General features: G+C 39.7%; 1 protein-coding gene and 1 pseudogene across 4 annotated transcripts in view; both read right to left on the reverse strand.

The window, feature by feature from the left end:
• DOCK10 (dedicator of cytokinesis 10) overlaps positions 1-23,257 on the reverse strand; it is a 385,846-nt gene that overhangs the window by 272,048 nt on the left and 90,541 nt on the right. For 2 of the 4 annotated variants that reach the window (XM_089672576.1, XM_089672575.1), the window contains exon 1: positions 15,269-15,503. The exons of 1 other annotated variant lie outside the window; for it this stretch is intronic. In XM_089672576.1, the coding sequence (XP_089528702.1) occupies positions 15,269-15,430 (162 nt within the window). In that variant the 5' untranslated portion in view covers positions 15,431-15,503. Of the gene's footprint in view, positions 1-15,268; positions 15,504-23,257 lie in introns of those variants that run through there. One more of the 4 variants, XM_089672578.1, reaches the window with a different exon arrangement.
• Positions 19,266-19,388, reverse strand: LOC149466351 (U2 spliceosomal RNA; annotated as a pseudogene).

Here is a 23,257-nt window from a genome sequence, read left to right on the forward strand (position 1 = left end):
TGGACACTGATAGAAGTCACAAGACTGCTCTAACTGCTGATGAGAAAATATATTTAGCAGTTCATATTTACTATAATAATTGCACTTCCATGTTGTGTGTACTGTGGGAGACCAGATATAGTGAATGCAGGGTCCTGGGTTTAGTAACACTTTAAGAACAAACCTATAGAACCTATCTTGTTCATAACCCAGGGACTGCCTGTATTGAAATTACATTTCAACAAAGTTATGTAAAAAAGACAGTAAACAGTGTGATGCTCTGGGATCGATGCATAGGCCCTAAGTCTTTCAGTGCACACCAGCAGCCATTTGTTAACTGCAACTCGCTGGTATTAACCGGCCCTTAAAAGTGATTGTAAACCCTTATCTTGTAAAACAACCCATTCAGTTTAAAATGAAAATGAAAGGCAAAACACTTGTGTATAGGCATAAAAGACATTATAAATACTTTTTCCCCTTTGTTATAACCGATCACATTCCCTCTGTTCTCAACTGCATAAGAACTGAGGAAGGAGAAACAGCAGTACACTAATCTTCCCAGTAAAAGGCTGTGCAAGGGGGCTGGTGTCAGCAGAAGTCTGATCATTGGAAAAGAGCAGGCTGAATTCCCAGCACAGCTGGAGAAATGACCATTCTGTGCTCTCATGCCTAGTGTAGTCAGTTTTTCAATAGGAAAGCAGATGGACTGGCAGGAAACCAGGTATTTCACACAAAAGAAGCAATACAAAGAGAACAGGATGCTTTTTCATACATGTAACATGGTATAGCAGGCTCATATTAGGAACATGAAATGTTTGGTTTACATATTTTTTAGGACTAATTAGTACAACACCGAGAGATTCAGTAGGCTATATGAAATAGAACAAACTATTTTTAACATACTTGCAATAGAATGTCCAGCTGTATGAATGTACGTATTAGAAAAAGAAACCTTTACATTTGGTGTACTGCTTTAATAAACGCAGCTGTTTCCTGCCCAGAATTCCCACATAGGAACATCAGCTACTGCAGCACCTCTCTTAGGTTAACACGGCATATCAATAGAAATATCATTTTTTATTGGGGGGGTGGAGTTTCCCTTTACATATATACCAGACCTAAGGGCCTGGCATGGATTTTGGGGGGGACCCCATTCTTTATTTTTTGTCTTTTTGCTGTGGGCCCCCCCGAAGAGAATGGAGGACCCCCACGCTGTTTTTTTAACATTCTGCTGTCAGAGGGGAATCCTCACTGACAGCAGGGATGACTCCTCATTGTTTGAAAGCTGCTGGGTGCTGGCATCTAACAACCAGCACAAATCACATTGTAAAATGGAACAAAAAAGAACACAGATGCAGTTTTGATGCGTGTCCCTTGAAGTCTATGAAAAACAAACTCTCACTGAATTGTAGCAAACTAACACAGGACCGCTTTCAAAATCGCATCACAGCTGCACTGCATGTAGGGGTATGTACAGGTACTTTGCTGCCTACTTCCAGGTTTCTGATGCGCACATGCTTCCCCACCAGGGGCGGACTGACCATTTGGAAATTCGGGCACTGCCCGAGGGCCCGGGGTCAGTAAGGGGCCCCATGAGATGCCCCTGGTACCTTTTTCATAGGCTTTTTTGAGTTTGGGCAAGGACACAGGGGCCCCATAATCCCCTATTGCCCGGGGGCCCCATGAGTTGTCAGTCTGCCCCTGTTCCCCACCTTCACCTGCTGTCATTGTACACAAAGGGAGCCCGTCAGCAAGTCCCGGCCAATGATTCATGGCTGGGAAATGCTGAACAGCTGTCAACAATCACAGCCCAGAGCTCTGTGTTGGTTAAGCTATGTACAGAGGGAGCGATCTCTAAGTTTCATAACTTAGAGATCGTTTAGTATAAGCAGCACACATTACACATATTACACATAGTTAGGCACGCATTTAACCCCTTGATCGCCCCAGATGTTAACCCCCTCCCAGCCAGTGTCATTAGTACAGTGATAGTGTATAGTATTATCACTGATCACTGTAATAATGTCACTGGTGATGTCAGTGGAAGTTAGCCAGTGTCAGTGTCGCATTACCGCAGTCCCATTATAAGTCGCCGATCACTGCCATTAGTAGTATACAGAAAAAAATTCCAGTATATATACCATAGTTTGTAGGCACTATAACTGTCACGAAACCAATCAATATACACTTATTGGGATTTTTTTTATCAAACATATCTAGCAGAATACATTTTGGCCTAAATTTATGAAGACGTTTGTTTTCTAAACTTTTTTATTGGATGTGTTTTATAGCAGAAAGTAAAAAATATTGAGTTTTTTTTTAAAAAGTTTAGACTTTTTTTTGTTTATATCGCAAAATATGTAAAACCCAGTGGTGATCAAATACCGCCAAAAGAAAGCTCTATTTGTGTGAAAAAAAATAATGTAAATGACCGCGCAATTACCAGTTAAAGTAGCGCAGTATGGTATAATAAAACATATGCATGAAGGGGTAAAACCTTCCGGAGCTGAAGTGGTTAAAAAACCATACAATTAGGCATGATTACAAACATGCTAAAAGCAAGGGTCATTAGGTCTTGGAAAGTGCCTTTCCCAGTCCAGAAATACACACATAAAATATGTCTCTCCCTCTCCCTTTCTTTCTCTCTCTCTCTCTCTCTATATATATATATATATATACACAGTGCTCAGCATAAATGAGTACCCCCCTTTTAAGACTTCAATCAATATCTCAATGAACACAAGCACCCAAATTTTTGACAAAACTGAGTTTTATAGAACATTTGTTTAGCTCATTACATGAAAGTATGGTTAATAACGTAACTTAGATTACAAAATCTTCAGTTTTACTCAAATTGTTTGATGCAAAAATGAATACACTCCCCAACAAAAACTACTACATCTAGTATTTTGTATGACCTCCATGATTTGTAAGGACAGCACCAAGTCTTCTAGGCATGGAATCAGCAAATTGGTGACATATTGCAGCATCTATCTTTTTCCATTCTTCAAGAACGACCTCTTTCAGAGCCCAGATTTTGGATGGAGAGTGATGTTCAACTTGACTCTCGAGGATTCCCCATAGGTGTTCGTTTGGGTTCAGATCAGGAGACACACAGAGCAATACATCTGTGAATTCATGATACCATCAATGAAATGCAGCTCCCCAACACTAGCGGCACTGATGCAGCCCCACAGAAGGACACTGACACCACCATGATTCACTGTAGGCACCATGCATTTTTCTTTGTACTCCTCACCTTTGAGACGCCATACAGTTTTGAAGCCATCAGTTCCAAAAACATTTTTTGGGCTTTTTTGTGCATGGGCTTTAGGAGAGGCTTCCTTCATGGATGACACCCATGCATTCCATTCCTCTGCAGAGTACAGAGTCCCAGTAGTTTTCTTTTTTAGCATTGGCCCTGTCAAATTCTAGGTGGGCTTTTTTGTGCATGGGCTTTAGGAGAGGCTTCCTTCATGGACAACACCCATGCATTCCATTCCTCTGCAATGTACGCTGTATTGTGTCACGGGAAACAATCACCCCCGTTTGGCTTTCTACTTCTTTAGCTAACTGCAGTGAACTTGCATGGTGATTTTCTTCAACCCTTCTCATCAGAAGACGCTCCTGTCAAAGTGTTAACATCCGTGGACGGCCTGGATGTCTCTGTGAGATGGTTGCACTTCCAACATTGTTAAATTGTTGTATCACTTTTGCTACAGTATTCTGACTGATAAGTAAAGCTTTGCTGATCTTCTTGTAGTCTTTACCTTTCTTTTTTTCTCAGGTCTTTTGACATTTCTCTATGTGGTGCCATTGCAGACAGCAAGAAATGGGAAGGGGTTTTCTTTGTTAAGTAACGCCCTTTTATAATCAACTGTCTGCTGGACACCTGTTTAATAAATAATTAGACTCACCTGTAGTTGATTTGTTAATTAGGATTTTGTCGTCTAAAATTTAGCTTTGCTTCTAAGACTTTCATTGGGGTAAATTCATTTTTGCAACATGGTCTTGAATGAATCTGTTAGGAAAATAATTTTTTATGTGTGCAAATGAACATATCTTGTTTGCAATCAATGGGCCGCATTTGTGGGAGTATTTGGTAGTATAATGTCCCAAAAAAATTTTGATTCTGAAAGGAAAGTAAAGGTTTTCTCACAAATCTGTTGGGGTGTACACATTTATGCTGAGCACTTTATATATATATATATATATATATATATATATATATATATATATTTGTAAATGTTATTTGTAGTTATATTTGATAAAGTAGCATACAGTATTTTCATATGTCAGATTTTTTTCTCCATTAATCTTATTTTTTATCATACATACAACAAATCTTTCTTTGTTAGCATGTACAAAAAGATGCTCTTACAATGAATGCAAACAGTCATGAATTATATTATGTTGTGGTTTCTACTAGCTGAACAGTAGAACAATGGGAATCAGTGTTCCATTTTATGTAGTATTACATAGCTCTGCTTTCAGCGATTGAAACATCTTGGAATAATAGAAACAGTTGTAACTTATGAAACATGGCAGACTAAGGTACTGTACGTGTCAACTAGTACAATTCACACGTTCAGATATTCTACAGCCACAAAAAAAAAAACCTGATACAAACTGCTACAGTAATTAGTCACAGGAGTGACACTAATAAGTATGGTGATATCATGTTAATAATACATTCCATCTGCTGTTCTCTCCTCCTATACTCCATGTACATTATCATGCACTGTTCAGGCACTGTGAATTGTACTTGCTCTGTCTGTATTCTGCATGGATCCATAAAGAATTGATTAGCAGAGCTGGAGGAGACAATTGTACATACCATTATATATTACCGGAATTGATAGCAGCCAAAAAAAAAATCAGTTTATACGTTTTTAGAACAAGTTAGGAAATGAAAGGGCATGTTTGGCTAATATCTGCAATGCTGCACATTCTTTAAATCAAATTTAAAGTTTTTAAATTAAATTTAAATTTTAATCCCCATAATTTTAAATTTAGAAGTTAGTCATAATTATTGAGAATCAAGCAAATCTGCAGGAATGTCCAGATTATTTTCAGAGCTCCCCAAGAGCACCTTAAAAAATCAACCAAAACTGACAACAGTAGCACCCTGGTCCACTTCCTCCGACCACCATATTAGGCACAAAATGTAATGAATGAGTTTATTAGCCAATTGGAAAAGCAAGTGGGCTAAAGAATAAGGTGACATAATACAGTCTGTTTTGTTATTTGCGTATTAGTAAACCTAAGTTCCATACAACAATACCTCTTTCTACCATATAACACATAATACTAAAGTAAGTTAAATTGCAGTGTATTTCCCTTTAAAAATAAATTACTCTCTGTTATTCCTTTTAAAATCTCAGATATATGGACCTGCCATATAATTGCAGCATGAGAGGCAAAGTCATGATGTCACACATTCCCCCTCCCACCTGCACATGCCCTTCACAAACAGATATTGTTGCTGCATTTACGAGCTTGCGCACAGGTTTGGTGCACGTGCAGACACGCATTGCAGCTATTTGGCTTTCTGAGTTGCAGGGGAATATTCAGGCACCATTATCTGAGACAAATCTGCTGTTTTGTGCTTATAGCCCACTTTCTACTTATTACTATGGTGAGCAGTGTTGCAAAATTGTTACAATTATACATTACACTGACTACTGCACTGCTTAAACAATAATAGGGCTATTTTCTTTATGAAACATTTGGCACTGGGTACACCTTCTTTTACATAGACTTCTGCATGTGTCTCCTCCCACAGGCTGTCAATCAAACGAGAGGGGAAGAGGTGTTTTCTTAAATAATGTTAGCTTTAGGCTGGTCATACATTACACAATTTTCTTACAATTTTCTGTCCAATTTCTGCCCAATTTCCTTTAGATTTACCTTCAACTATGTACTGCAAGGGCCTGCCTAATTGGATACAATTGAAAGGGTTGTTTAGGTTTGATCTCATATTATATGTTTTTTGGTCAATCTAAAGCCATGGGTTGAATTCCGGAAGAATTTTTAAAAAAAAATCTTTTCTAAGAATTTTTGTTTGAATTTCACACCATTAGTACATCACAGAAATGGCCGATTTTCATGTGACCATTGAATTTGAGTGATCGAGCATGTTGGAAATTTTTTGAATAACGAATGAATTTCGAATCAATGAAGGGAGAATCTAGCGGGAAATATAAACGAAAAAGAAATGAGCATGAGCTGTGGACTGGAAAGAACAGAAAATTCTTGGCCACGAAAATTCTTTTCTGTAACAACATGAAATTGAAGGCTTGGTTGTTTGAAGTTCGAAATCAATGTTGGCACCATTGGATTACAAAACACACAAAATTTCAGATTTTCTGAAGAAAATTTGTTCGGAATTTGACCCATGTATGGCCTGCACTAGTCTAATCAGTAGCAGGGAGGATTGCAGATGACAGGCTGTTCTTCAACAGGGCAAACTATGCACAAATGATTTGTGCTCTTGTTCTTTATTACATTAAATGTTCAGATTGTGTTTGGCTTTCAAGGCTTGCAACCACTTTTCAAGGTTTTCAAGGAAAAAGACTCCCCGTGTGTACTGGGAAGAAATCAAATGCTCATCCCACTACAAACAATGCAACTAAGAGATTAATTCCCCCCCCCTCCCTCATTTTTTAAAAACATTTTTCTTTACAACCCCCTCTTTATGTATCTTGGAGTTATCCTCGGTTACACACTACCAAAATCATTAGATTTCACCGAACACATTGGGGTTGATTTACTAAAACTGGAGAGTACAAAATCTGGAGCAGCTCTGCATAGAAACCAATCAGCTTCCATTTTTCTGTCAATGCTAAAAGTGGTTCTAAAGCATCAATATTTTTTACCTTAATGCATTCTATGCAATAAGGTAAAAAACCTTCTGTGTCACAAATTCGTCCCCTCACTCCCCTGATACTTACCTGAGCCCCATCACAATCCAGCATTATGCATGAGAGATACGGCTCTCCTTGCTTTGAACCTCCTCACTGGGCAGATCGATAGCAGGGGGAGCCACTGGCTCCCGCTCCTGTCAATCAACTCCAGTGACAAGGGATTTGGGGGTGGGGCCGAGTCCCACTGTCTCCGTCAATGAATGTAGAAACAGGACTTGGGAGTGAACCTGCAGAAGAATTGGCTCCCTACTGGGGGCACCAGCAATTCAATTGCACAGAGCAGGTAAGTATTTAAAAATAATCCTTTATAACCCCTTTAATTGAACAAGCTGATGATAGAAGCTGATTGGCTACCATACACAGCTGTACCAGATTTTGCACACATTTTTTGCAAACTATTATGGCTTAATTTCCAACTGACTTTTTTTATTTTCACTAATGATAATTTCTGTACACCATTTCATGTATGGTTGGAAATCCTGTGACTTGCTCATTTACTGATGACAGTCTTTCGTTGCATCCCTCACACTAAATAAGAAATGTGAAAAAAAGAAGTTATCAGTGCTGGCCATACATATTCCTATTTTTTATTCACCTTTCTTTCATCTCTTTCTGTCAGACCTCAACTGACTGTGCATCATCAACCCTCTTTACCCAGCATCAACCCCTTTTAACCTGCATTTGTCCATCCATCAAACAAGCCATCTTTTTTGTGCATATGGGGCTTATACAACTGCTGTTTGTCAAGAAATATTTACTGGAATGTTCCTTCTCAATGGTTCAAATATTGGGTTTTTTTAACTTCAGATTACAGATATCAGTGTCACATAATTAGATGTGGGGCAACAAGAACACCTTCTCGTTAGGCTGTCCACTTTACATGGAGGACCAGGAACTTTCCATTTTCCCCTCAACACTGTAAATAACGCTTGATAATTCTCAAGAATCGGGGACCCCAAACACAGGGTACATGAAAACTTCACTGTCTCCTCACAGCTATGGTAGGTTGCCTCTCTAATCTATTCACAGAGATTAGAGAGAAAAAGTACCGCAAGTCAGGTTACTGCTGAACTGCACAATACCAGGCTTCCTCTCTCGACTGGGAAATTCTACCATTCATAGAGACAGCAGGCTGCACACGTACTCCCCTAAGGAAGACTAGCAACATCCCTTTAAAGAATCCCTAACACCTAACAACACCCCTTTTAGGACTCCCTAACATATATATATATATATATATATATATATATATATATACATACTGTGTATAAAATGTGTCGGAAATGGATGTAATGCAAATCAAAAATGTTTTTCAAGAACAGTTCAGGTTGTCAGTGTTAAACATGGATGGAAGAATATCTCTTGAGACCATAAGGCCTACCACAACTATCATAAATAATGACTGAATTATTGATAAAATGATCACATTAACCTGAATAATTTATGTACTAACAATTCCCATATTTATGGAAAATGTACATGTACAGGTCCAGGAATATGGTCCAACATTTTTTTCTGTTTGCTTTTTAAAAAAATAATAATTGAAAATGCATATAACATATATTTTAGGACAGTCAGTCATTCGGGGCACCTCCTTTGAATCTTGCTAATGAAGAATTAAAAAGAAATTAGTCATACTTCAAATGTTTAAGCTAACCACAAGTTCAGTAGGTCAGTATAACAATTATTCTTTCGGTAAATCAATTCCATGTGTTAAAATACAACTGCCCTTTTTTTTCGGTAAGCATATACCATGAGCTATTTTTAAATAGTGTTTCTGTAACTTAGTTCTTCTGTACTATATGGCTAGATCTGTATAGTACATACATTAGATTCATAGATTCTCCCTCTAGTGGCTATTTGTATTTCATTGCAATCTCTCCTTGAATAACACAACCGCTGAGACAAAACTTTCTTGACACCCAGTGAGCACATTATTTTTGGCCCGTCACACCTGACTGATATATTTTCATTGAGAGAGATAAACAGGAAGGTATTGCTGCTGTGCAGAACTACAAAACATCAAGCAGAACCCGCATGCGTAATTGACAAATATGGCTGCCACCATGTACGTATAAAATCATCATAAACATATAAAAAAGTTTTTTAAAGCATTAACACACGTGTACGTTTATTGACATTGCCCTGTTATCTTTCACATACACATTTTCAGACATAAGAAAACGTCTATTGAATACCTCTGCCATTTTTTTTTTAATTGTCACTGTTCCCTCACAATTCACCTGGTGAATGCAGCTAAGGTATGGATCCCCACTATGTGGAAGCAGACTCGACGCTCGACTGTGGTGTTCCAAAGTCAATGATATTCTTCGTATGGAAGACCTGACGGCTACCTTACATAATACTGAGGAGGCCTTCAGGGAAAGGTGAAGACCCAGGAGACATTTTTCCTGTACAGAGAACTACCTGCAGGTCATGTCACAAGCTGACCCTGTCCAACCTTAAAGTGCCCCGCGGGGGCCTATAATCTTGCTCTTGCACAGCGAATCCAAGGATATCCCCTGGAGTGTGACTTGCCTTTCCTCCCCCTCCCCCCTTCCCTTTTTTTTCCTCTTTCTCTTCTTCCCTCCTTTTCTGCCTCCTTAATTTACCTCTGCCTTCCTTCTCTCATACCCTCTGCTACATTTATTTTCCTAGTTTTTAGTTACTTAGATCATACTTGCTCTTGCCATAGTAGGTATCCAATGTTATGATGCTAAGTAGTGTCTGTTTCACCAACAAATTCAGGCAGCTATCTATGTCTAAGCCATAAGTAGAACAGTATAGTAGAATGCATTATTTTACTCATTCAACTTGGAACATCTAATTGAAGTATGTCAGTTATATGATTCCACGTGATGCGATCTTCCTATTGTCTCACATTTGGCGAAAGCTGAAAATGTGTTGTAATTACCGAATCTTCTTTTCTGTATTATATACTCATGTATGTATTAATCTTTGTAAGGAAGTATCCAGAAACAAATAAAGAATTTAAAAAAAAATTGTCATGGTAGACTCACTTAAAAAAAAGACACAAAAGGACCTAGTTATTTTCCTCCTTGCATTCACATTGCATCCTTAAATGCCCTGAAAGTAGAATTCTGGGATAACCCAAACAAATTTTAAAAATACTCCCTCACCCCTCCTAACACCTGTGCTTAATAACCTGTGTAAGAAAGATAGATACACTTACCTATTTTTATACCACTCCAGTCCAGGCACACGAATGGCTCCCCTGTTCTCAGCTAGCAGCGGCTACAGGGGAGAGGAAGGAGAGCCAACAACGGATGCACCACTGAAGCCTATGGGTGATGTCACCTCTCCAGGCTTTACCAGCCATTGTCAACCACTCTCCGTCAGCTGCTGCTGGCTGACATGAGGGAGATCATATGACCGGACAGGAGAGGCCTGATAATAGGTAAGTATACATAGTTACATAGTTAGTCTGGCTGAAAAAAGACAAAAGTTCAACCATTAAAAAAAAAAAAAAAAAGTTATAATACTATACCCACAGTTGATCCAGAAGAAGGCAAAAAACCCAGCAAAGCATGACCCAATTTGCTCCTGCAGGGAGAAAAATTCCTTCCTGATCCCCTAAGAGGCAATCGGATATTCTCTGGATTAACTTTACCTATAAATGTTAGTATCCAGTTATATTCTGTGTGTCTAAGAAAAAATCCAGGTCTTTTTTAAAGCAATCAACTGAGCTGGCCAAAAGCAATACATCTTTCTTATACAAGTTAGCAAACATAAGTGTTGTGGGGGGATTTTTTACTTTAAATCCCTGTAGTTGCCACTATCATTATTTTCTGAATGGGTCCAAATCTCAATTTGTAAAAATACAAGCCAGCTATTCATTGTCTTTGAGTGCCACCTTCTTTCATTACTCACTGCTGCCTTGACTATGCACAGTGGAGAATGAGAAGGAGACTGTATGGCGGTGATGTGTAGAAAAAGCTCAGAAACAGTGGATTTTATCATTAAAGCACAGTTCCACCAAAAGGGGAAGTTCTGCTTTAAGCCTTTGTCCCCATTAAGGATTGGCACCTTTGGGAAGCGGGTACCCGAATTTGACAGGTACCCGCTCCCATTTCCGCTGCGATCACCTAGGTGATCGGAAGTGGAAGTTGTCCTCCCCCCTCCCTGTAGTCTTCTGGGACACATGACAAGTCCCAGAAGACTACAGGGCCATTCACAAAGCGCAGCGTGTCTCGCGCATGCGCAGTGGGCACCCAGCTGTGAAGCCACAAGCTGTCACAGTGGGGTGCCCACACTAAAGATGCCGGAACCAGGGAGAAAAGACGGTCAATAAAACCAGCCATGGTGAGCACACCGCTGGACTGATGGACAGGTAAGTGTCTGTATTTTAAAAGTCAGCAGCTACAGTTTTTTTTTTTTTCAGGTGGAACTCCGCTTTAAGATTGGACCTTGCAATTAGATTCCAAGAGCACGTGTACTTCGGGGTAGATCTGCTGCCTCATGTCACATGATTCTGTGCAATTTTCCTCCCAAAGAATTATAGAGGGCATTGTTCACAACCTTTGAAAAAACTTGGTTTTTATTTTAATAGGCCAAATCTAATGGCATTTACAAGACAGGCATGCGGATGTACAATACACTGCAGTCTTCTAAACCTCTAAAGTATTACTAAAGGATACATTTTTTTAAATAAAAAAGATGTTATACATGCCTGCTATGTGCAAAAAATATTGCGCAAAATAGGAGGCTCTCCTCCTTTTCTAGCAGGATCCTACCGGTGCTGTAGAGACTCCCTTATCCAGGTGCCTCCTGTAGCAAGCTGGGTGCTAAGAAAGCAGGCTGTCCATAAACACACACAGCTCCAGTCACAGGAGTTTGACTGCTGGCAACAGGAGCCTACGGATTCACTGCCCTCAGGTTCAGTTTCTGAAAACAGTTAGTGAGGGGAGCGGTGATGGAGCTGGAGGCAGGGCTGAAGCGGTGACAAGGAGCTAGCTAAATGTTTAGGAGGAATGGGGTGGTAGGACAGGTAGTGGGGAATTTTTTGGTTTAATACAGAGAATGTATTCAGGTTAAAAGTATTTATACTTTAAATTACAAAGCACAACTTACTGACATTCAGGTACAGAAACAGCTACCTGTGCATATTGAAAATGTTGTCAAAGCCTCATTTGTGTCAGTCAATTAACCACTTGCCTACCAGGAACTTATACCCCCTTCCTGCCCAGGCCAATTTTCAGCTTTCAGTGCTGTCACTCTTTGAATGACAATTGTGCAGTCATGCAACACTGTACCCATATGAAATTGTTATCATTTTTTCACAAATAGATTTCTTTTGGTGGTATTTAATCACCACTGTGTGTTTTATTTTTTTGCACTATAAACAAAAAAAGAACAAAAATTTTTAATAAAAATGAGTTTTTGTTTCTATTATAAAATTTTTCCAAACAGATAATTTTTCTCCTTCACTGATGTGCATTGATGAGGTTGCACTGATGGGCAATGATAGGCAGCACTGATGAGGTGGCACGGATAGGCATCGATAGGCTGCACTGATGAGGTGGCACTGATATGCAGCAATGATGGGCACTGATGGGCGACACTGATGGGCACTGGTGTGCACTGGTGGTTGGCACTGGTGGGTGGCACTGCTGGGCACTGATCATCAGGGCACATCAGGGAACAAGAGGAGGGGCAGAGAACACAGAATCAAATGGCCTTTTTACACAGGGCAGAGGATTAGCCCCTTGGGTCCCACAGTGAGTATAACAAGCATGTTTTACTGCATATACAGACTGATTTTACTGTTGTAGGTTTAGTAACACTTTAAGGGATATTTCCCTTCACTGCCTGTCCTGTCCTCATTTTCATGTCCTGGTGACAACTTAAAATTCTGAATTTTCCATCACTTTCAGTACTGATGATAATGACCATCAGAATAGACAGGGTGAATCTCTTCAGCAGGGATAAAAACAGAAATTCTAACTTGACGGAGGTTCTAACCCCGTCCTACTGTATATTAGCTGTATATTGGCTGCAGATACACTTAAAGAATATGTAAACCCAACATTTCATATTCATGATATGTTCCTGCTCTGTATGTGTTGCTTCCTTTCTGTGAAATCCCTCGTGCTCTTGCCAATCCCTCTGCTTTCCTATTACAAACTAACCACACTAGTGAACACAGCTAAGCTTACTCTACTCCAACAATCAGACTTGTCCTAAAATGCCCCCCCCCACACACATGCCATTCACTGGGAAGACCAGTGTGCTGCTATTTCTCCTCCTCGAGCTCTTATGCAGCTGAGGACATAAAAAAGGGAAAAGGTATTTATAATTTTTTATTATATCTATACACAAATGTTTTGCCTTTCATTTCTATTTTATACTGAATGGGTTGTTTGAGGGTTTGCAATCAATTTAACTTTAATAACTATGTCGGCATACATTATCAACTTAACTTTAATATTTTTTAATGCTATAAATATTTAACATTTATCAGCACATAAATTTATATCCAAGCAAAACTTTTCTTTTTTCTGGTTTTGGAAAAAGCAGAAAAGATTAGACCCCAGATTGGGATTTTACTGCTATCCTGATCTCCATTAGAAAGAAACTTGTGCTCGCATACACACAAGCATGGCGTAAGGGCATATGCAAAGATTAGAAAATAATTATGTGTTAATTATAATATTTATAATAATATTTTTTAATTATAATTAACTATTCTTTAATTAGCACTGGTGTATATATCGGGTACAACCAGGGGCGGACTGACCATTTGGAAACTCAGGCACTGCCCGAGGACCCGGGGTCAGTAGGGGGCCCCATGAGATGCCCCTGGTACCTTTGATAGGCTTTTTTGGGTGTGGTTTGAGTGTGGGCAAGGACACAGGGGCCCCATGATCCCCTATTGCCTGGGGGCCCCATGAGTTGTCAGTCCGCCCCTGGTACAGCCACACACAGCCAATTGTGTCCATGGGCAGCTGTAAGAAGCACCTAGGCTTCCTGGGTGGGGAAAATTTGCCAGAATATACATTGCACAGACTCAAACACCCCTCTGCAGGAGGCCAACGTCAGCAGAAATCTTTCTAATGTCCCCAGGTTTCAGTAAAAGCCTGGTCAGGGGTCTCAGCCTTCCCCAGACTATCCAAAATGAAAAAATAAAATAAAAAAGTTTTTGGCTTGATGCACATTTTTGGTTTGTTGCTGAAAAAAAACAGCTATGCAGTGATGTGCATAGTACATTAAAATTTAACAACAACCAATGGGATATCAGTTTGCTGCCAACAGATCATTAAGAAGATAAATCCTGATTATATTCCACTCTTATGATAAAGGTCTATTGATTCCAAGTATTCGGTTTGGAATAGGTTCTGGAGACCTAAGGCAGCATATTGTGGTCCTGGGCTGCAGCTTGGCCAGTGTTTGACCAGCCGGCTGGTAAACCGTAGCCTGAGGCCAATAAAAACATACAATCTGTCTGAGAAGATGGTACTGTAGTTTATTCCAGGTACATCAGCGGCTCTGATATTTGCTTTATTACAAGGTATACAGATTGTAATTATTATGAAAATTACTATTCTTACTAATATAATAATAATGATAGATAAAATTATTAATATTAATAATAATAATAATAATAATAATAATACAAGATATTCTTACTATTGACATTTTATTCTTCAAAACTGGGAAATGCTGGAAGCTACTAAGCTTATGAATATTCACCATTCAGCTCCATTTTACAGTAAAACAAACATTTGCATTGGTTTCTATGTTGGTTTACACAAAGTCCTTATAATGTTATAAAAGACAACGTATTACTTCTAAACTTCACAGCGCTCCTTTTCAGCAGAAGAGTGCAAAAACAAATAACAACCATAACAATAGTATAAATCACACAAACAAATATAATATCTAAATATAACATTCTGAAAGCAAACAGCTCATATAAAAGCTCTTAGGTATCTACAGATGTATAGTATAAGTGCACCAAGTATCAGATAACCAAAATCTGAGTTAAAAGACAGAAAGTCAATATATAGACTCTGCACATCACATTACTGCTGTCATTCTTGTCATGCCAGAACTACAAAGCATCCATCCTACAGATAAATCTCTAAACAAGATCCTGCAAAGAGCATTGGAAACTCAGGGAATGCATCTGCACAGTGATCTATACAGATGTTACATAATAGAAATATATCAGTACTACATACAGTATGTGAAGAATTAATGGCTATTAAAAAAAAATGCAGTTAAATGCAGGAAAGCTAAATCAGATTACGTCTATGTGCATGCTAATATGAATAAATGACACAGCTGTATTCATCCAAAATAATCCTGTGGCTGCTGTCACAGTTTGCTAAGGCATACTCTACCATTATGATCAGAGTTCTCGGTCTGCTTATTTCATCCACATCATCCTGTAGTACAATCTCATGTGACAGATCCTCCTGTCGTCTGGTGCAAATATGGGGACAGCTCCTCTGTACCACAGACCGAAAGGCTTGGAGCAGAACAATGCTGGCAGCACAGCCCATATCTGCATCCTGAAGCCCACAAAATAACTTCTATGTTGATGCTATGTTTGTACAACAGTGGCTCCTTGTCCCTGAAAGCAGCCTACACTGCAGCTGTAGCCAGACAGCTCTCCAATCAGTTCCTGCTGCCCTGATCATCTGATCACAACTAAAGAGCTTGGATGCAGCTAGAGGAAAAGACTTCATCTACTGTAACTGAACACTTGCACAGACATTAGTGCATGAAACATCTCCAAATCATTCTGGAAAGGAGAGGAGACCAAGGTTTCCTGTTTTCTCATTTCCGAGCAACGAATAGCTGCATGTCCATGCTGCTTCCATTAGAATCATATGTTCAAATCAATACATAGGAGAATAAATAGTCACATCTTCCAAATTGTGACAATGCACAGCAAATATTTATTCTCTTCATTCATCTGACACTCTTGAAACACTGCACAATTTTAGATTAATTTGTCTCCTAAGATAAAGATATTGTACAAGTGTCATAAGAAGTGTTCATTGTTGAAGTAAAAAATAATGAGGCTGCATTCACACCTGAGTGATTTTCTGCTTGAAGCTTGTAGCTCTAAAATGCTCAACAAGCCAAATCCTATTCATTTCAATGGCTTGTTCACAAAAGAGCATTCTGTTGCCTGAAAGCAATACGCCTGTTGCTCAAAAAACTTCATTTTGGCAGATTACAAGCGTTTTTGGCCCCATAGACTTCAATAGAAAACGTGTGACTTGAGCGTTTTATGAGCGTTTTGTTGAGCATGTTCTGCTCAAACAGCAGCTCTCCACCCCTAATCCCCCCTCCTCCCCCTAGTGTTTTCTATTGACTAAACCAAAACACCTGAAGCTGTAAAACGCTTGTAATACGCTTATAAGATGCTTATTATACACTTCTAAAAATGCTCAAAAACTTTCAAATAAAAACGCCAGTAAATCCCTACACTCAGGTGTGAATGCAGACTTACAATCAAAAGAAAGCCAGCTTGAAAGCTGCACTGCTTCTCATTATACATTTTATTCTGTGAAATACTCATCTTTTTACTGACTGTGAAAACAGGTGTACAATGATTTGTTATGGCAGCACTATGGAGGTAGGAGGAGCAACTGAATTACATTGTGTGCAATGTGTGGTTGTGTCCAGAACAAAACTAGATCTATGTTCATAGAGGTGCATTTTTATAGTGTGCATTATCACGTGTTAACAAAGCATGTTGATGTGCATTCCTGCAATTTTGTGAGGGGAATTATACATTTTATTGCATACTTCAGAATGACATACATCAATACAGTAGAGTACAAGTTTCAAATTAAATGTGTTTACAGCAAAATGAACATCAAGGTAGTAAGTATTCAGCTAAACAATGTCCCCTTCCAAGAGGAAAATCCAGTTGCAACAATAAGTAAAGTAGAATGCAGGAAACCTGGTCTCCAAAAATACCTTAAAGCGGATGTAATCCTCAAACATGAAATATGAACAAAGCATATCCCTCTATAGCGTTTACTTGTCTCAATTAAATCAATTAAGTGTCATTTCTGTCTGCTGTCTAGTTCCTCTGCTATCAGCATGAATCACTTTTTACTAGTTTTCCTGACACCAAGAGATAAATGGTGACCTGGAGGGATCTCCAGCTGATTGACAGCCTCAGCTCTGTTTCTGTGTGCTGTGTGGAAAGGGATGAGTCTCTTCCCTCTAATCAGATCTCAGAGCTCTCCTCACTGAGCTCTGCAGAGTGTAACTTCAGCTCTCCTCCCCCTTTTTTCTGAACCCACAGACAAGGTTTAAAATTCAGCACTTTGAACAGATGTAGAGAAGAGAAGACTACAGATAGACAGATACAAGTTATGTAGAAAGATTTGTTTAATCTCTGTGTGTCACCTGAGGCCACTCACTTCACTGAGCATACGTTAGGATTTACAACCACTTTAATAGACATATAATTATGGTAATAACTTCTAATGTCTTGCTGTTCTACTTAATTTTTCTTCCAATGTGGTTTTGAAATTAGAATTTGGAGCAGATCAGCGACCAGCAGCCAAGGCTTGTTAATACTTGCTACCATTGTATCAAAGTGCGTCAAAACATGTTATATGTGTTTTGATGCGCTAACATTGACATCTAACGCACTAAAGAAAATATGGGTATGTTGTAGTTTTCAAAACACGCTGCACTTCCAGATAGGAATGAGAAGGAGAAACTGAACACGTGTTGTAGTGCATTGTAATGCATGTGTAAGTTGACCCTTACATGCAGAATATGACAGCCTTCTATTTCTGCTCCTCAAGAGCATTACTTAAAGCTGACTTTCACCCGGTAATATAACTTTTTTCCTCCTGGCCCCTCCTCCCTCTGTCTCCCTAATTGGATACAGGTTCTGACTCTTTTTGTGCTGCATCACAGAACTTCTTAATATCTTGCCAGGGTAAGAATTATGCCCATGTTCAGAATCTGCCCATGTGAGCAGATGCTGCAGGTGTCAAAGTTCTTGATATGAGTACTGTGCCTGTATGTGTGGGAAGCCTCAGCGCATGCACAAATGTGCCATAAATTTCTGCCAGGTCTTTAAGACCTTCAGCACATCTTCACATACAAGATATTCAAAGATGGCAGCATGGGTTATGGCAGAAGGGATGGGATAAACATATTGGAGGTCTGAAGTTCCACTTACATCTGCCAAACAGCCAGAAAAATAGCTCTATGCATTACACATTTATTGCAGAATCTGTCATTTGACTAGAGATAATGATTAAACAGACAGAATGCAAAAAGTGTTGGCAAAGTGCATTTTAGTAATGAAGAGGAAGATGTCACTGTCCAATTGTGCCAGTTTCTTTGGCAGAGTTTTATGTTTCGTTTCATCTATGTGCGCTAGTTACTAAAATATATCGTTTTGAGAACACTTTTTGCCTTCTCTGTATATTTATTCTATGCTAGCACAGTGTATTAACTTTTCCTTTGTATATTAAATAATGATGAAAGTCCTGCCCCATTGTTTCTTATACTACTTTTTTTTTTTTTTTTTAAAGTCCGCAAACGTGCAAACTACAACGAAAAACCCGTAAGTGTTCACAAAAAAGTGCAAGTGCAAAACACCACACAAAAAGTGCACTTAGGGGTGTGCTTTGTCCTACCCCAAAGGGGTTGGACCACTACCCTGATCCCCCGGGGCACGAAGCTCCTGACAGGGACAAGGTTCCCATTTGGTGACGGGGACACCGTTCCTTGTGTCCAGCCGAAGCCGGACACCCAGTACTTGGTCAGGGGGCTCTCCCGAAGAGAAAACCCCCTAGGGACAGGGGAGGAAGGAACCAAAAGGCCACACATCCTCCCCCTAGACTTCAGGGCAGGCCCGAGGACTCACACCCTCCATCATGTGAAGAAAACACACACATAAGTAAAAAGTGACAAACGTGGGAGTGAAAAAATAAATTAAATAAATAAATAAATCTATAAAAATAAAAAAAAGTGGTCGTGCCAAATTGTGCACTGACCAGGCCCTGAGGCCTGTAACAAAAATTGCCCAGAACTTAGCCAAAAGGCCTGGTCCTAGAGGCACAGTGCAAAAAGTGTTTAAACTCAGTGACCATGTGCTCTTTCGTAACGTGGGGTCCCACACCCAAGTGCTACTCAGAGCACCCCTGAGGCGATGACTCAGGGGGCACTGTGTTTGCGGACTCTCTGCCTTCCCAGCCCCTGGCCAGACAAGGTAGATCCATCCAAATCAGGAGGTACTGGGTCCTTCCAGTCTTCTCGGGGGAATTACTCCCAGGGCCCCAGCTTAACTCGTGGGCTCCCCGGTTTCTGTCCCCCCGGTACTAGCCTTCCAGACCCCCATCATACCAGTGAGGGTACTATACAACAGCCATCCCCACAAAGCTAGAATGGCCGGGAGCACCCCCACTGGACACCCGCACTGGATAAGAACAGATACTACACTTGATCTTAGCCAAAAGGCCGAGAAGCGATTGTTTCTTAATTGTTTCTTATACTACTTAGTGGATTTGAATTTGACCAGTAAAATAGTAGTAGTAATTGCAACCGTTGTTTTTTAGAGCTGAGCTCTGGGCAGACGTAAAAACTTATGGCAATGTTGTAATCATTAATACACTCTTAAATATATTTTACACACATGCAGGCTATGTACCTGGTATTGCCCTTTTGCAGTGTTGAATGTGAGCAGAAATAGAAGCACAATCAGCCAATAGGTTCATGTGCTGACAAGAAGCTCATGTAAATAGACAGAGAGAGTAGAGTAATAGAGATATGAGCCCATAATATGCTGCTTCTCCTTTCACTGTCCAGTCACAGGCTGGGGTGGATCCAGGATAACCTGGGCTTAAAGGAATTGGATTGAATGATGCTGGTCATCAATCTAAGGACATCTAGCAACAGAAAAAATACTGCGGTGAAATTTCTAGATTGAAGTTGAATATTACAGCACAATATGGTGTCATTATATCCCATGATAGGCTATTCATTTTATCTTTTTTTTTTTTTTTTTTTTTTTGTGGTTTTGCCTTCATTTTAAATTTCCTTACCAGAATGCTCTAAATGTGAAACTTGTAATAACAGAATTTTATCCTAAAGGTTTTCTATAGACATTAAAGTGGTTGTCCAGTCTTCTCTGAAAAAAATAAGTCAGCAGCTACAAAAACTGTAAAAAACAGCCACTCACCTGTCCCATGATCCAGCGGTGTGTTCACCACAGCTGGGTTCACCGACCATTCTCTGTCCCCGACGCCAGCGTCTTAAGTGTGGTCACCTGGCTGTGACAGCTTGTGGCTTCACAGCCAGGTGCTCACTGTGCATGAGCGAGCAGTGCTGTGCATTGTGAATGGTCTTCTGGGACCTGTCATGTGTCCCAGTAGACTGGGGGAGGGGGGACTTCTGCTCCCGATCACTTGTAAAAATTGGGTGCATGCTCCCAAAACATGCCAATTCTTCACAGGGATCGGGAGACTGGTCCTTAAAGCAGAACTTCCCCATTTGGGTGGAGCTCTGTTTTAAATTATAATCTCCCAGCCAAAATAGGTAATCCATTTTTGTGGCAGCATATGACAGTCTAAGTTGAGCATTATAATGGAAAAAATAAAGAACCTCACTTGTTCCCCTTCATTGCTATTAGATCACTCCTGTGTAGGTGAGAAATTGACTCAGGACACATTGTGGTTCATTTACTAAAGGTATTGGCCATTAGATTTGCAAGGGAATTTTCACTTAGCTTAGTGATTCTTTTGAAAATCACTGATCCCCTCTGTTAGCTACTGGTGGCTGCAGGGGAATGGAGAGAGCACGCATCAACATCTGGGAAAACCAGGAGTTATGACATCACCCGTCACCTATGGACAAGTATGGGCTGAATATGGGTAAGTATGTGCATATTTTTTTACACAGGTTAGTTAGTATAGATGTTAGGAGAGGAGAGGGGGCATTTTTAGGACTAGCTACTATAGGCTTTAGCAGGAATTCTACTTTAAAGCTGAAGTTTAGCTAAAATAAAAATCCCTACAGCTTTAGTCACATCACTTACCTGTAATGTAGGATGTCCCATGTTGTACAGACAGCAGGATCTAAGAGAAATCTTCACTGCAGGAATGGCTGTCTTCTTCCTGTCTCTGGACTTCAATTGTTAACAGCTTCAGGTCTTCAGGCAGAATAGGAGTACAGAAAATCTGACAGGGATCTTCGATCCTCCCCCTCTAATGACAAACGTTCTTTAATTGATTATACTGCTTTTAAAATGATCTGTGAATGGGGGAGAGAATAATGTGACTGGTCAGATTCTCCTCCATTCACAGTATTTATTTTTAAGGAGCCAGTCACCCCAGCCATTTAACTGTGTGCTGGGTTATTGGTCTCACCAAATATGTTTAAAAAAAACTTCTGCAGGTTGCTATGTGACATAGGGCTCCCTGCAGACTCCTTCTTACTGTAATGCTTAAAAATGAAGCACTTGAAGTAGAGTAATTATATCAATACAAGGAATGTAATTAATAAAAAATATAAGGATTCTATAGAGCTGCTTTTTTCAACCTTTTTAACATAGAACCCTTTAGTAACTTTTTGGTCTCAGAGAAACCTTGCTAATAATTATTGTAACTACAGCTCACAGTACATTAGTGTGATAATCGAAAGAAAGAACGCTCCTTACATTTGTGGCCATTGGGATAAATCCCCCCTTACAATGGCTAAAAGATCATTAGTGTCAGTTGTTACTCATCTGAGATGCAGAAGTTGCATCATTGCTGGAGGAACCCCCAAAAATCTTGGGAGGAACCCTGGTTGAGAAAGGGTACTCTACAGGCTTGGGGTAGAGTTTAGGGAAAATAGACTTGCTCAAAAATAGGCTTTAGATATGGCAATAACATTGGTATACTGTTACTGTTAACAGTCACTACTAAGAAAAATGTCATTAATATTGTACATAAAAAACTAACTGGTCTTAGTAATACTTGGTAATACCTCTATACTTCTAATCCTTCTTTTATGGCCACTAAAGTGCAATGTGATTGTGGTACTGTCCAGAAAAGCTGTCTGGCATTGATAAGAGTTATAAAATTCAATATGGATGTACTTTCCATTATACCAATGTGTATGATTAACAAAATCTTGTAATATTATTATTATTACATCATTTCTGTCCTTCAAGCAACCTTCAGCATGCTAATTATCTTGTCCTAGAAGACCTGAAACAGAATGACACTGCCTGTCCATCCAAACATGAAACTGATATCGTCTAATAAATTGTCCACAAGTAACAGTATCCAGTGAAATAACAAGCAGATGTGCTTAATAACTATTCCAGTAACCACATGTAATGGCTGCTAAGATGCCTAGTATTCCCAATGTCCCAATACAGTGTAAGACCCACATATTCTTCCATTAGTATTAATAAGAATATGTTCATATACATTTATGTAAAGATGGATGGCCAATATTAACTCAATTAAGCAAGCATGCTGATTGTATGGCTTGGCATTTTGTTTAGAGCTGCCTAGCTTGAGTCTAGTGAAACATAATGAACGCCATCATTTTGAACCCCAGGGTTTACATGCAAATTCAGCATCACATACCTGTGTTCAGTCTGGCTTGTGAAGAGGATCACCCTGCTGTGCTACTGACCCTACTGACTGTGTGTAAGACTGGCCTACAGACCTGCCCTTGCTAAACCATATGTCACAAGAATAGGGATGCTAATAAGACATCATTTTTAAAATAGGTAACACCTCAGCTTTCAAGAGTCCATCAATTGCTTGGCAACCACTATGCACTAGTGGCTGAAAACGTTTAATAGGTGTCTCATTTTAGTTGACACTGGAACCCCTAGGGCACTCTGATAAGCAAATTTTGACTTTACTTCACTGGTCTGTCCCCTCCTACACCTATCTTGCCAGTAATTAAGCAGATATGGGTACAAGCCAACCTTTTACCTTTGTGGTGTACAAGAACACACTGGATGTCTGCTGTTCATTTCTATAGCTACTTTGCCATCTTTAAAGAGACAATGTGGCCAGACCTTTCATTTCAACAATTTTTCCTTAAGATTATACGTGCAATTAACTTATTTTAGGAATGTTATTTACATGATTCCCTTATGTTTCAGTAATATGACACCCAAAGTCCAGAGACTGCTGCTAGGGGCCATCCTAGAAGTGATGTCAGTAGCCCCAGCAAGCTGTAACTTAAAGTGGTTGGGAAGGTTCAAGGTTTTTTACCTTCATGCATTCTATGCATGAAGGCAAAAAACCTTCTGTGTGCAGCAGCCCCCGGAGCCCCCCTAACACTTACCCGAGCACCATGACGATCCAGCGATGTACACGAGAGCCTTGGTTCTC

This window comes from Staurois parvus, unplaced genomic scaffold (genome assembly GCF_062004578.1).
Source record: "Staurois parvus isolate SC_StPar_1 unplaced genomic scaffold, SC_StPar_1.0 ptg000131l, whole genome shotgun sequence".
Taxonomy (NCBI): Eukaryota; Metazoa; Chordata; class Amphibia; order Anura; family Ranidae; genus Staurois; species Staurois parvus.